Genomic DNA, 13,185 nt, shown 5'->3' with positions numbered 1-13,185 from the left:
AATCATACACATCTAGATTAGGGATAGGCAACTATGCAGGTGGCAGGGACCATTTTTCCACCCTGCATCTGTTCAGGGGGCAGACTGGTGCGTTTTAACACATCTGAAGTGCTGCAACATCATTACCTTTTCTTTCTTCAGTGTTTTTGGGAGGTTTTGGTCAGGGGCCTTTGGAGGTTAAGGGAAGCAAACCACTTTTCTTCTGGCATATTTTCACCAAATTTGGTGCAAAAAATGGACCACAAAATGGTCCATTTAAAAAAATTATGGGAGGTAAATGAGGACATTGGTAGCTTCTGGAGGGCTTCAGAGGCTGTATTTAAGGGCCCTGGGGCCTGCATGAGGCTCACAGTCTGCAATTTGCTCACCTTTGATCTAGAAAGTCTCCCCATCCCTGATCTAAACAACAGATTATGAACAAGTCCAGGTGTTGATATTGGGTTATTTTCAACAATCTTACTTAAAAAACAAAACACACACACCAATGTCCTGAGTTCAGATGCCACGGAGAACATTAGTTTGTTTCACATTTCTCATCTCCTCGAAGCTATGGTAGAAGAGAAGAGGGGGCACATAAACCTGAGGGCCACAGATTTATTCACACAACTGACAAGTGTGGTTCTATATTATGTCCAAACCAGGCCTGCATTTTCACATGAACCATGTATTCAGTATCTGCCAAGTGAAATCATACCTTCACTCGGTTTCTCCAGATCCGTATCGTCTAAAACAACAATTGAAAGGCAGACATCTTCTGTCTAGTATATCACTAAGTGACAGACAGATCCAGTCCAGTTCAGCTAGTGAACCTTGATCAGTCAGTGTCTTCTGTGCTATGGTGTCAAAATGATAGAAAACATTTAATCTGTGCTTGTGTTTCATCAACTCTAAATCCATTTGAATGGGTTTTGGGAATGCATGACAATTGATTTCACCTATTTTGCATCTTTAAAGGTGAAATGTAAGAGTGCCTATTTAATTTTATCCTTTTCATCTTGATGTTTTCTGCTACTATTACACATTAAATATATTTTTATCTTGGTAGTCTTTGATCTCATGTAGACTGTTATTTTCTTTTAAGTCATAATCAGTAATAAAAATATTAGTTTAGGCTATTCCGAAGTATTGATGTCTACTATCAAGCACCAAGCCATTTTGTTGCACATGTGTCTGTACCAACTGCTGCTGTTTCAAACTTACTGGGAGTGAGCAACCTCTATAACACAAAACAGTAGCAGTAAATCCAAGCCTTCACAATGGCAGGTTATTTCCTATGACGCAGTAAGCTTATTTGAAGTGCCTTAAAATGAGAGTAGGTGGTCACCATGGGTATCTATTAACCTGAATACATTGTTTAGCATAATCAGGGGTAACCATGTTCACCATGCAGCAAAATACAACAAAACTTAAAATCCACAAAACAGTTGCCTTTATTGCCAAACCAAAATGCACAAAATACATAATGCAAGCTTTCAAAGTTTCAATGGCTTCTTCATCATGCAAAGATGTTAAAAATCATACATGAAAATCTTCATTTTTCTTTTCCTGTATGATTTTTAGTATCTTTGTTGAATGAAGAAGCCAGTGAAGCTTTGAAAGCTTTTTTGTATCACTGTCTTGTGGATTGTGTATTTTACTGTTCAGCATAAATCATGGAAGCTTCAAGACTGGAAGGAACTCACCTTGTCCAAGCCACTCTTCATCCTATTTTTGGCAACTTTGAGTTCCTGTTTCTTTGTTCCTATCAAGGTGATGAAGATGCCAAGCAACTCAAGGTAGCTTTTGGGAGTGACGTAATTATGCCTTGCAAGTTCTGCCAAATATGCCTTGCACTTAAGTGCAACACTCTGATGAATTTCTACACACATCTCAATCTGTAAAGGGTAAGAACCAGAAGCTGTTAGAAGTTTCTTAATGCTAAGAAGGACGTAGAGCATGACTTACAAATGAGATGTGTGGAAGTTAAAATATATAATTCAGATACTTATAAAGTCAGCATTTCCCCAAAGGATCAAATGCATAATAAATGGAGAAGTGACAACTGTTACAAACACTGGCAGAGTGAATCAAACACTTTGAATTCTAATAATGAATCATATTCAATTATTAGGCAGCTGCTAGCTCTCTGTCATGTATCCCACAGCATATATGTACCATCTGAGGTCACTGGCATGTCTGTTCTGAGAAAGACACTTACCATTCCCTGTATGACTTCAGGTGTGGCTTCAGCATCTGGGAGATCATGGAAGGAGGAGGTCGCAACAGACTTCAGGGCTTCAGCAGGCCACTCATTAAACCAGTCAATGGTACAGCAATTCACTAGCGATGGGAACTGCCTCAGTCGTGCTCGGAATACTTCTCCAATAGGACTAGACAGCAAAGAAACAATAAAGAATGGAAAACAATTTGCGGACGATGTGGTGATAAATTTAGAGAACCCACAGGAAGAAATAAAAAAATATAATGAACATAGATGAATTTGGAGATTACACAGGATGTAAAATTAATAGGAATAAGTCGGCCATCTTAACAAAAAACATGAAAATACGGATGGCACGGATATTTATGGTACAATAAACTGGGAGCAGATAAAGCATTTAACAACCATCCAATCAGGAAAGCATTGTTATACTCATGGCAAAAAATCAAACAGAAATGGTACAAGAAAATTCCGAATTGGGTCTCCTCTCAAGAAGGCTTATTTGGTAGATGGTCAGAAAACTCGAAGTGGCTAACATATCAAGAATTAATGGTGGAAGATAAATCAGGCCACAGAAAATTGAAAACATTAGAAGAAATCAACAAGAAGGGACTTGAGTTGCATTGGTTCAATTACTCTCAGATTAAGAGCAAATTTATTGAGGATTCTAAAAAAGAAGGAATTGATACCAAACAAAACTAATTAGATGATCTCCTTTGGAAACATGATAAAAAGAAAATAAACAAGATTTATAAAATCTTACTTAAAAGAGACACAGAGAAGGAGGTAATAAAAGCTAACATGATTAGCTGGGTTCAAGATATCAGTTGTGCAATAGAGCTCGAAAACTGGGTATGATCATGGAAAATTTACAGCTTCTTATAATCTAAAGGAGAATTTTATGAAGATTTATAGCAGGTGGTATTTTACTCCTGCTAAACTTAAGAAAATGTTCAATTTGCAAGAAGACAGATGCTGGAGGTGCAATAAGGCTAGAGGGACTATGTATCATATGTGGTGGACTTGCGAGGTGATTGAGGAATTCTGGGAAAAAGTTCACTTAGCAATACAAGAAATATTTAAGATTAAATTTAACAAGGAACCTGAGATTTACTTATTAAATATGACAACACTTATGAAGAATCCAAAAGAAAATGAAATATGGAGAATATTACTCTACCTAATCACGGCTGCAAGATTAGCAATATCAGCTATATGGAAAAAAGCAGAGGCACACAGCATGGAAAAGTGGTTACAAAGAATACATGAAATGAAAAAGATGGATAAACTATCATACGAAATAAAAAATAGAAACATGACTCAATATGAAAAAAATTGGCATCCCATTGTGATATACTGGAATAACATATGGGGGATAAATAAAGAGTTGTTTTAGGAAATGTATATATGATTGTAGAAATATTGAGGAAGTGTTGGAACCCCTATTCTCTAGCATATGCTACAATTATGTGAGGGATTCTACCATATTCGACTGATTAGTCGATATGGTAGTAATTCTTTTTTGTTTGTTTGTTTTTGTTTTTGTTTGTTGTATTTAAATGAAAAATTAATAAAGATATTTTAAAAAACATGAAAAATGAGGAGGAAATGTGGTTACAAGAAGAAGCAGGAATTAAAATTAAGTATTTGTGTATATGGTTAACAAAAACAACAACAATGAGTTATTCGAAAATAATTATCAAAAACTTTGGTCTGAAATTAAAAAAGATTTAACAAATTGGAAACACCTTCAATTATCATTTCTAGATAGGATAGTGGCAATTAAAATGTCCATCCTCCCCAAAATCCTTTTTTATTTCAAATGATTCCAATCATAAACTCAAACAAACCCTTTAAGATTTAGGAAAAAGATCTATCACACTTTATCTGGCAAAATAAAAGACCAAGGATCAGACTTAAATTGCTGCAAGATGCTCGCGAAAGAGGTGGTCTGACTCTCCTGAACTTACAGTTGTACACTGATGCATGTAGTCTTATGTGGATCAGAGACTGAATGAATTTAGAAGAGAGAAGAATGCTAGAATTAGAAGGGGAAGGAATTAGTTTTGGTTTTCATGAATATTTGGCATATGGGAAGTAAAAAGGTAACCAAATACAGTAGGCCCTTTTTATACAAGGATTTTTTATACATGGATTCAAGCATCCAGGGTTTGAAAATGTTAAAAAAAAGTATAAATTTCAAATATCAAACCTTGATTTTCTATTTTTTATCAGGGACACCATTTTGCTATGTCATTATATTTGATGGGACTTGAGCATCCACGGATTTTGTTATCCACGGGGGATCTTGGAACCAAACCCCAGTGTATAACAAGGGTCCACTGTAGTTAACAAACATTGTGTAAGGAGAAATTTATTGAGAGTGTGGAACAAATATAAAAGGAATATTATATATAAATTTCCCATGTGGTTATCTTCCATGAAGCTATATATAGAAAAGAAATGATCACATGAGAAAAATGGTTCAAGTATAGTGAACTGACTAAGAAATGTATGGGTAAAATTAAAATAAAATCTCAAGAAGAAGTGGAACAACTAGGTTTTGATATGGGGTGGTTTGCCTAGAGACAGATCTATGAAAGAACTATGAAGGATGTAAAAGAATTTGGGGATGAAGCAAGTAATACAGATTTGGAAAAATATTAATTAATGAGAATGAAAAACTAATTGGGAAACTTTACAAGAAAATATTAGAATTGGAAATGGAAAATGAATTTGTCAAAGATACTATGGTAAAATGGGCTAGATATATTGGGTATAACATTCAACTAGATCAATGGGGATATGATCAGACGAGAGGACTCTCAAAGTATAAAAGTAAACTGGTATAAGATGTTTTACCGTTGGTATTTAACTCCAGAGAGATTAGCTTCAATTTACAAAAATAAAAATAATAAATGTTGGAAACGTGGGGATACAATAGGAACATTTATACACAGCTGGTGGAACTGCAAAAAAAAGAAAAAAGAAAAAAAAAGAAAACAAATCAGAGAAATAATTTGTAAAATATTTAATATTGAATTAGAATTAAGACCAGAATGTGAGAGTGAAATTGAAAAAAAAAAAAATATGGAAAGCAATTTTTTTATATGATGGCTATGGCAGGAATTTTAGTAGCACAAAAATGGGGGAAAAGATATTCTGAATAAAGAGGAATGGTTAATTAAACTAATAGAAATAATAGAGATGGACAAACTGACCCAAATTTTAAAAAATAATAACTCTCAGAGTAAAATAGAAGAAGATTGGAGTTTAGTATTTGAATATATGAGGGAGCAATGGGGGGGGGGGGGTGAATACTGTATTTTCTGGCGTATAAGACTACTTTTTAACCCAGGAGAATCTTCTCAAAAGTCGGGGGTCGTCTTATACGCCGGGTGTCATCTTTTAGGGTGGGTGCTGAAACTTCTGAGCCGGACTGGAGAATCTGCGGTTGCTGCATATAGTGGGGAGCTCAAAAACAGCGGTTGCATCCCCTCCGTATGTGGTGACCATATGAAAGCAGCAAAGGCGGCGCTGTACAAGTACAGTAAAAGAAAATCTTGGAGACAGGGAGGGCTGGGCAGGCAGGGAGAGCTGACCAATCCAAGCAGGCTTTGTATACAACAAGTTTTCCTGCTAAGTACCTGCATGTCATAAGCATTTGAATTAAAATTACCATATTGATGTTTTTTAATTTTAATTTGGTATGCATTGGAAGAGGGGTAGTCTTATACGCCAAGTATATCCCAAACTCTATATTTTAACTGGAAAAGTTGGGGGTCGTCTTATACGCCCAGTCATCTTATACGCTGGAAAATACGGTACTTTCTTAAAGACTGATTTTTTTTTTTTAATTTCTAAGAAGACAGAGTAATAGAAATGATGTGTGGATAAAGTAGTACAAATATCTGCTGAAGGCACTCAAAAGGGAGAGAAATAATTTTTGTACAGGGAGATGTAATGAAATACGAGAATAGTACTGAACTAGTTTGATGAAATATATAAATATATATGGGAATCTGAAAGTACATAAATAAGAGATACACAAAGCAACATATTAAACTATAGAGGATGGAAGTCACAAGTTTATGTATAATTCTAGTATGTATTTTAGTGTATTTGTAACTGTATGTTTAGGTATTGTAACTTGTTTTCGTATGTATATTTATGTGATCGTGAATAATTTTTTAAAATAAATTTAAAAAAGAGAGGCCATGGGCCTGCAGGACCTGAGCAGAGCAGTGGAGGACAGGGATTTATGGAAATGTTCTTCGTAAAGACCCAGTTTCTCTACTATTTGTGGGCTTGGGCTGCTCAGGACAAGGACAAAGAGTAGACAACACACTTTCCTAGCTCCTGTGGAATAACATCATAACTTGGAGAAAACCTTCAGAAGAGCTGCAAGTGAAGAAAGCACATCATTCCTCAAAGATGAAAAAGGGGAGTCTGATGGTATGGCCACCCAAAGCAAAATCTTCAAACCTAGATCCCTAAAGGGATGGCAACTAGGTAGCAGGGTGCTGCTACAGAGAAAACCCTGTCGCATGTACCCATGGGCCTAGCCTCATTGGGTGGTGGGACACATACTTGGGCCTCTGCTAATCATCTTAGATTTCAGCAAGGCTCATAGAGGAGGAGGTTATTTTCCAGATATCCTGTCCCCAAACTATGACAGTTGTATTTCAAAATTATCTGGATAGCCACTGTTGGCCATCCCTGATTTAAATCCTTCATAAGAAAACACAATAGCAATGACCAAAAAAGATGTGGAAGAAAAACCCCATTGTAGTGAGGAGGTACCCTTAAGAGAGAGGGCTGAAGGGGCTAATGAGGGTCAGGTGGGACAGGAGGGGCGTGAGGTGGAGCCAGGAGAGGGAGGAGTCGGCCCGGGGGGAATAAGAGGAGGAGTGAGGCGGTCGGGAGGAGAAACACGTGGCGGAAGAGGAGGCCGGGGAGTTGCGGTCGGAGAAGGGAGAGAGGAGGTGAAGCGGAAAGCAATAAGGGACGGGGTGCCTGCAGTGTTACAGACAAGGTCAGGTGGTCGGCGCAAGGGGCCGCACAAGGAGGTTGTCCTAAGAGACCCCCGCGTGGAGGGAGAGTTCCCTTTCCCTGACTCCGAGAGTTGGGCTGTAGGAAGGAGAGACCCTCTGGAGGGTGCCTGGTGGGACCCTAAGGGAGAGCAGTGGCAAACGGGCCCAGAGCCCCGAGATAAAGAAAAGGCAGATTTAGAACCCCTGGAAAAACACTCCGGAGGAAGACCTGCATCACGAGGCCGTGTGGCGGAGGAAGACAACTGAAAGATAAAGGTTTTTGCTTTGGTATTGTTGGGACTTACAGTTTATCGAGGGCTAAGGGACGATCAAGTTGGTGTTATGGTGTTACTTTAAAAGTTGCCATTAAAGAATTTAGTTTCTTGCAATGTGCCTGCAAGTTTGTTGCCGCCTACCGCCTACACCGGAGGGAGGAGCTAGTTGAGGACGCTCATTATGCAACCCGCTAACCCAGCCCCGCCCACACCCATCTTTGCATAAAATATAGGGAGCACAAACTCCCATAAGGCTACAATGATGGCACAGCTCTGCCTTTGAAGTAAGTAGGAGGAATAACCCAACTCAGCAAATATCTTTCCACTAAGGAGAAAAGGATGTTATTTCAAGATTCTCTTGGCATTAAACAGAAGACACAACAATGATAAATCACACAGAGGGAGTTTCCCAACATACAGGATCTCAAATAAACCATAATTTTGCAGGAATAGTAGGACAAGTTTTATATTTACTTGGGATGGGCTAGCATTAATTAATAATTTTTAAAAATCTGAGAATTAAACTGGTAGTTACTCCATTTAGTGAAAATCCAGAGACAGTGTGCATCACTGCTGTGCCCCCACAAAGTATTCATCGTTTGCTTCTGGTTTTGTAGTACCAACTTCTCTAGTAATTCCTTTAGCATGTGGTAACTCATGAGATGAAATATGTTTGATATTAATAACTGAGGCAGCACTGGTCCCTAAACCTCATAGTAGAGAAAATTTGAATGAGGGGACCTAGTCTTCTAAAGCACAACCTCTATCTCCCTGTGGCATGCTTAGCCACTAATAGAAAAAAAGCTGCTGTTAGATTGAAGGGTTCCCTATCACCATTTGACCCTTTGGACAAGGCAAGCTCCTACCTCATGCAGAGAACTGTGTGGATATTACTGCGCACTCTCCCCGTGTATGCAGCCATCAGATTGGCCTTAGTGGGCTGAAGCCCCTGGTCCTGAACAATAGGTTTCATGGTGGTCATAATCTGGTCCTGTTCATCTAGGGCATACAAGTTGGGTATGTCTCCAGAATTTAGCAGGTTGTTGATATCCTCAAGGAAGGACTCACTTTTAATCTAATAAATAAATAAATAAATAAATAAATAAATAAATAAATGGGTTATTTGAAAATTATAATGCTGTGCCCAATGCCTTTACCTAAATTTACACACCAAATATTTAATTATCCTAACTCAGTTCAGTGATCTGTTAGAGAAAAATCTAGGTCTCACAAATAGTTTTTTTCTAGTGAATGTGTTTGGGTCCATATATTGGGACTTCAGTATCATTACTAGTCTAACTAGAGTGAACCACTGAATCAGTGGGAGCTTGGTAAATCAGCACTTACTAATTATGATTAGATATGTTATGTATGACAATTAGATACTGAGCTAACATTTGAAATGTAAGTCCCATCTTTAGTATCTAATGTTGCATTCCCATAACCTTCCAAGGCATTTTAGATTTAGAACAATACATGTATGCTTGATGCCTGTTAGTTCCTTACAATCATGATGAGTAAAATTTAGCCAATGTGTTGAATAGCATGACTCTATAAAAGCTAGAATTCTTAATTCCCCAAACAGCAATGTTGTTCAGGAATCAGATGCAATACACATCTTCCCGAGTTTCTCTTAATTCATAGCTTCCCAGGATAACTTTCTCTACCCAGAACTAATTGAAAGACTAAGGACAATAACAGAAGATGGTTATACTGAAATGAATTTGACTAGCATACATGTGAAACACTAGCTAACTACTTGATGATGACAGTTTGTCCTTGTGGCTTGTCACCAAATTTCATTACCTGAGTATCTGTAAACAGAAATGTGATGGGTATACTTTGTAGGCCAGCCTTCATCATGATCTTTTTGATATCGTCTCTCCACTCAGTCATCCCATAGTTCTTAGAAAGTTCTATCTGAAAACATTCATAATCAGCTCTAAAAAAAATAAAAGCAGCAGAATCAGGGCATAGATCAGGCCTGTACAACTTGGCAGTAGGTAGGAGCCAAAATTAAAATAGGCTAAACTTCTTTGGGCTGCAGATAGGTTTAATTAAGAATTAATTAATTAATTAATTAATTAATTAATATTTATTATTAATAATAATTCCTTCCTCCTCCTCCTCCTCTGCCTGGTCCTCTCCTCAGGAGAAAGCTGAGCAGCAGAGGAGCTTTTTGTGTCCTTCTCCTCTTCCACCCAGATTTCTCCTTGGGGGAAGACCGAGTGACAGAGAAGCCTTGAGGGGTGAGCGTTTGCTCCTCTTCCTCCTTCTCGGGAGAAAGCCAGGCAAAAGTGAGCCTTGCAGGGCAAGCATTTGCCCATCTTCCTCCTCTGCCACCTGGCCTTCTCCTTGGGAAAAAGCCAGGCAGTGGAGGAGCCTTGAGGAGGAAGCATTTGTCCATCCTTCGGCTCCTCCTCCACTCAGCCTTTTCCTTCACAGAAAACCAAGCAGTGGAGGAGCCTTGCAGGGTGAGTGTTCACCTGTTCTCCTCTTCCCCCATCACCTGGCCTCCTCAGGAGGAAACCAGGTGGCAGACAAGCCTTGCAGGGTGAGTGTTCACCCTACCTCCTCCTCCTCTGTATGGCCCTCTCCTCAGGAGGAGGCCGAGTGACATAGGAACCTTGAAGTCGTCCCACATCCCTGCAGGCCACCCGGACCATATGTTGAGTAGGCCTGGCATAGACTGTAATCTTAACTATGTTAATGTATACACAAAGGAGAACACTTTTTAAATGAAACAATAGCTAGCCTCTTCACCAGGAAAAAAATCCACTTATGTATGTGATTTTTTTATGCACACATAGCACTATTTATGGCCTTTGGGAGAATCTTTAAAATTACTTCTGGAACTTCAGTGAAAACTTCACAACAATTTTTTTGCACAAATTGCACTGGCTACCAATTTATTTTTCAGCAAAATCCAAGGGGATAATTCTTACCTATACAAACCTCAATGTTTTGGGGCAAGGGCATCTGAAAGACCATCCCATATGAGCCTGCCAGCAGTTTATGGTCTACTTTGGAGGTCCTTCTGTGTATCCCATTGTGAAATGGGGCTATGTTGGTGAAAACACACCTTCTCTTTGATGACATCTTAGCAGTGGCATTCTTTCTTTCCCCAGGGCAGTTTCACTGACCTCTTTTTTGTTCACTTTTAAAAGAGGAAGCTTTACAAACTATTTTGTTCCATGTGTCCTTTGAATGAATTTCAATGTATTAACTCTACTTTCTGTTCTCAAAAGACTGGTTTTCTCCTATTTTTAATTTACTGTTTTATTACGTTTAAAGGATTTCAACTTGTTTTCATGTTTCACATTATAAGTTGTTTTGGAGACACTTTTTGGGGTTGCAAGGTTACTCAGAGGAAAAAAAATATAAATGGAATAAAATAAAATAAAAATATCAGCACTGTAGATTGTAAAAAGCTCATTCTCCACATTCTTCCATAACAGAGACAGACCTTACAAAAATGGGTGAAATGAAAGAAATATTCTTCTGCAGAAGAAAGCAATGGACTACTTCATAACTGGTATATAGATTCTGTTTGCAATGGAGCACTGGTATTGCATCTACCTGGCCAGCTAATGTATTTGCTCCATTCATATGTACATGACTGAAATAGGGTATATGTGCTAAACGTCTAATGTATGCTGACCTGACCTGCGCAATTTCTTCATTATGAGGGGGAGCAATTAAACAGTGCCCACATATATATTAGAATCTATGTGCACAAACTTGCCAACCCTAATTCAATGTTATGTCCAATGTATGTATGTTAATAGATCTAGGAATGGCAGACACAATCTAACTCTATTGCTGTATTCAGATTATGCAGTTGCCACCTTGTATAAATATATTCAATGTACCTTCTCAACATAATAGATAAAAAGATTAAAATTAAATAAAATATAGTGTAACTGAACACAAAGGTAGGAATAAGCAAAGTTCATCAGAGAAAAACAATCATGTTTCAAACATTCTCCATTTCAAATAATCCTGTCACAGCCTGCTTGCTCAAATATTTGTGGCATGCATTCATCTCTTACATGTGAGATGCTAGCTTGGTGAGAGACTGCCTTCCACTGCCACCAACACCCAAGAGAAGAGCATTGCCTAGTGCCTGGCGCAGAATACGGGTGATACGGCAAATGTGCTGCATAGCATCCATAAAGAGCACAAGCTTCATCTTGGTAGTATTGATCTGATTGTACTCCTCCATGTACTCCTCAATGACCTGCATAAGCTACAGTCAAGAAGAAAGCAATAAGAAGTCACTAAGAATGCCAGATTACAGGAGGCCACTCATAGAGAAGACGACCCATCCTACACTTGTTTTAGCAAGATTGATCAATGGGAAGACAAAACCAAGATCTAAGACAGATACTCTTCAGGAAAGGGACACAAACAGTTTGCTTTTAATTCCTCAAGTAAGATGTTACACAAGTAATATCATGATTTACCTGTTGTCCACTGTAAATTACAGCTGAGCATTAGATCAAAAGACTGAATTTAAAGAGCATTAATCTCAGGTTAACTAGTATGTCATGATATGAAGTTGGTTAAAACATTGGCTCCCTAATCCACAATGTGTCCATCTGAGCAATAGGCATGAGAAACATTTGCCTACCGATGAAGCTGGAATAATTAATACTGTAACTCTCTTAGAAGTTATAAAATGAAGCATACTGTTATCATTATTATCCTTCACTACATGGAAGTGAACGCAAAGCACACTGCTCTTTATTAAAATCTTTATATTTTTACCCTTTGCTTAATTAACATTGTCTCAGTATGCACAATATCCTTCCACTTGGGAGTTCAATGGGAAGGGTAATCACTTGCAAAGGTCAGCTCTAAAAAATTTAATGGCATTCACTGTAGTACTATGAATATAAAACATGTTCCCCCTCCTAGTTTATTGCATTTACCAAACCTAAGTACTGTGCTCAAGTAATTTGCATAGCAGATTCCCAACTGCTATATATTACTTGCTTGAACACCAAAGAAGCAGAGGGGCTTTGGGGGAAAAATCACAATCTAGGTCTGTTCTGTTCTCTTCCACCCAGGTTCATCTATCATTCTCAGCATGCTTCTAGAACTCAAGTCTATTCTTACACAACCTTAGTGTTTTGTTTTCAACTGGATATCATAGAATCATAGAGTTGGAAGAGACCACAAGGGCCATCCAGTCCAACCCCATATGGGCTTGGGCTGCCAAATCAACCTTGTATATCAGAGCTATTCTAGAAATTCAACTAAGAGGTTACCATATGTTTTTATTCCATGCAACCATATTATATGTTATGCAGAATAAATTAAAGGGAAATGAACACACAAGAAACCATCTTACCTTTTCTTTATCATCAATCATTTCATAAAGTTTCACATCAGAACCAGGGAACATGAAATCCCCATAGAGAAGGGGCTGAAAAGGTACAACTTCATCAAAGGTAATTTCCCATCCCAACATCATATCCTTCATAAGGTCATCAAACCAAGTTCGATCCTCTTCATTCACCAGGCGGTCACGGAACACACGGCAGCTCTCATGATACCAAAGCCTCAAGAGGGGCAGTTTATCCTGGCAAAAAATCCAGCAACAGCTTAAACAAGGTTCTTCTGATAGTACCCCTCATAGGTCCAAATAATTTTCTAAATTGACATTTCTGGA

General features: G+C 38.2%; 1 protein-coding gene across 3 annotated transcripts in view; it reads right to left on the bottom strand.

Annotated features, from left to right (window-relative positions):
* DNAH1 (dynein axonemal heavy chain 1) overlaps positions 1-13,185 on the bottom strand; it is a 230,293-nt gene that overhangs the window by 63,999 nt on the left and 153,109 nt on the right. For all 3 annotated transcript variants that reach the window (XM_089524609.1, XM_089524619.1, XM_089524628.1), the window contains exons 48-53: positions 12,865-13,095; positions 11,561-11,757; positions 9,315-9,450; positions 8,375-8,583; positions 2,198-2,369; positions 1,683-1,874 (exon numbers count right to left, since the gene is read on the bottom strand). In XM_089524609.1, coding sequence (XP_089380735.1) covers positions 1,683-1,874; positions 2,198-2,369; positions 8,375-8,583; positions 9,315-9,450; positions 11,561-11,757; positions 12,865-13,095 — 1,137 coding nt within the window. The remainder of the gene's footprint in view (positions 1-1,682; positions 1,875-2,197; positions 2,370-8,374; positions 8,584-9,314; positions 9,451-11,560; positions 11,758-12,864; positions 13,096-13,185) is intronic.

This window comes from Sceloporus occidentalis, unplaced genomic scaffold, assembly GCF_023333645.1.
Source record: "Sceloporus occidentalis isolate IW3139 unplaced genomic scaffold, rSceOcc1.0.p SCAF_1, whole genome shotgun sequence".
Classification (NCBI taxonomy): Eukaryota; Metazoa; Chordata; class Lepidosauria; order Squamata; family Phrynosomatidae; genus Sceloporus; species Sceloporus occidentalis.
Note: the sequence above shows the minus strand (reverse complement) of the source record. Positions and strands in the feature narration are given on the sequence as shown.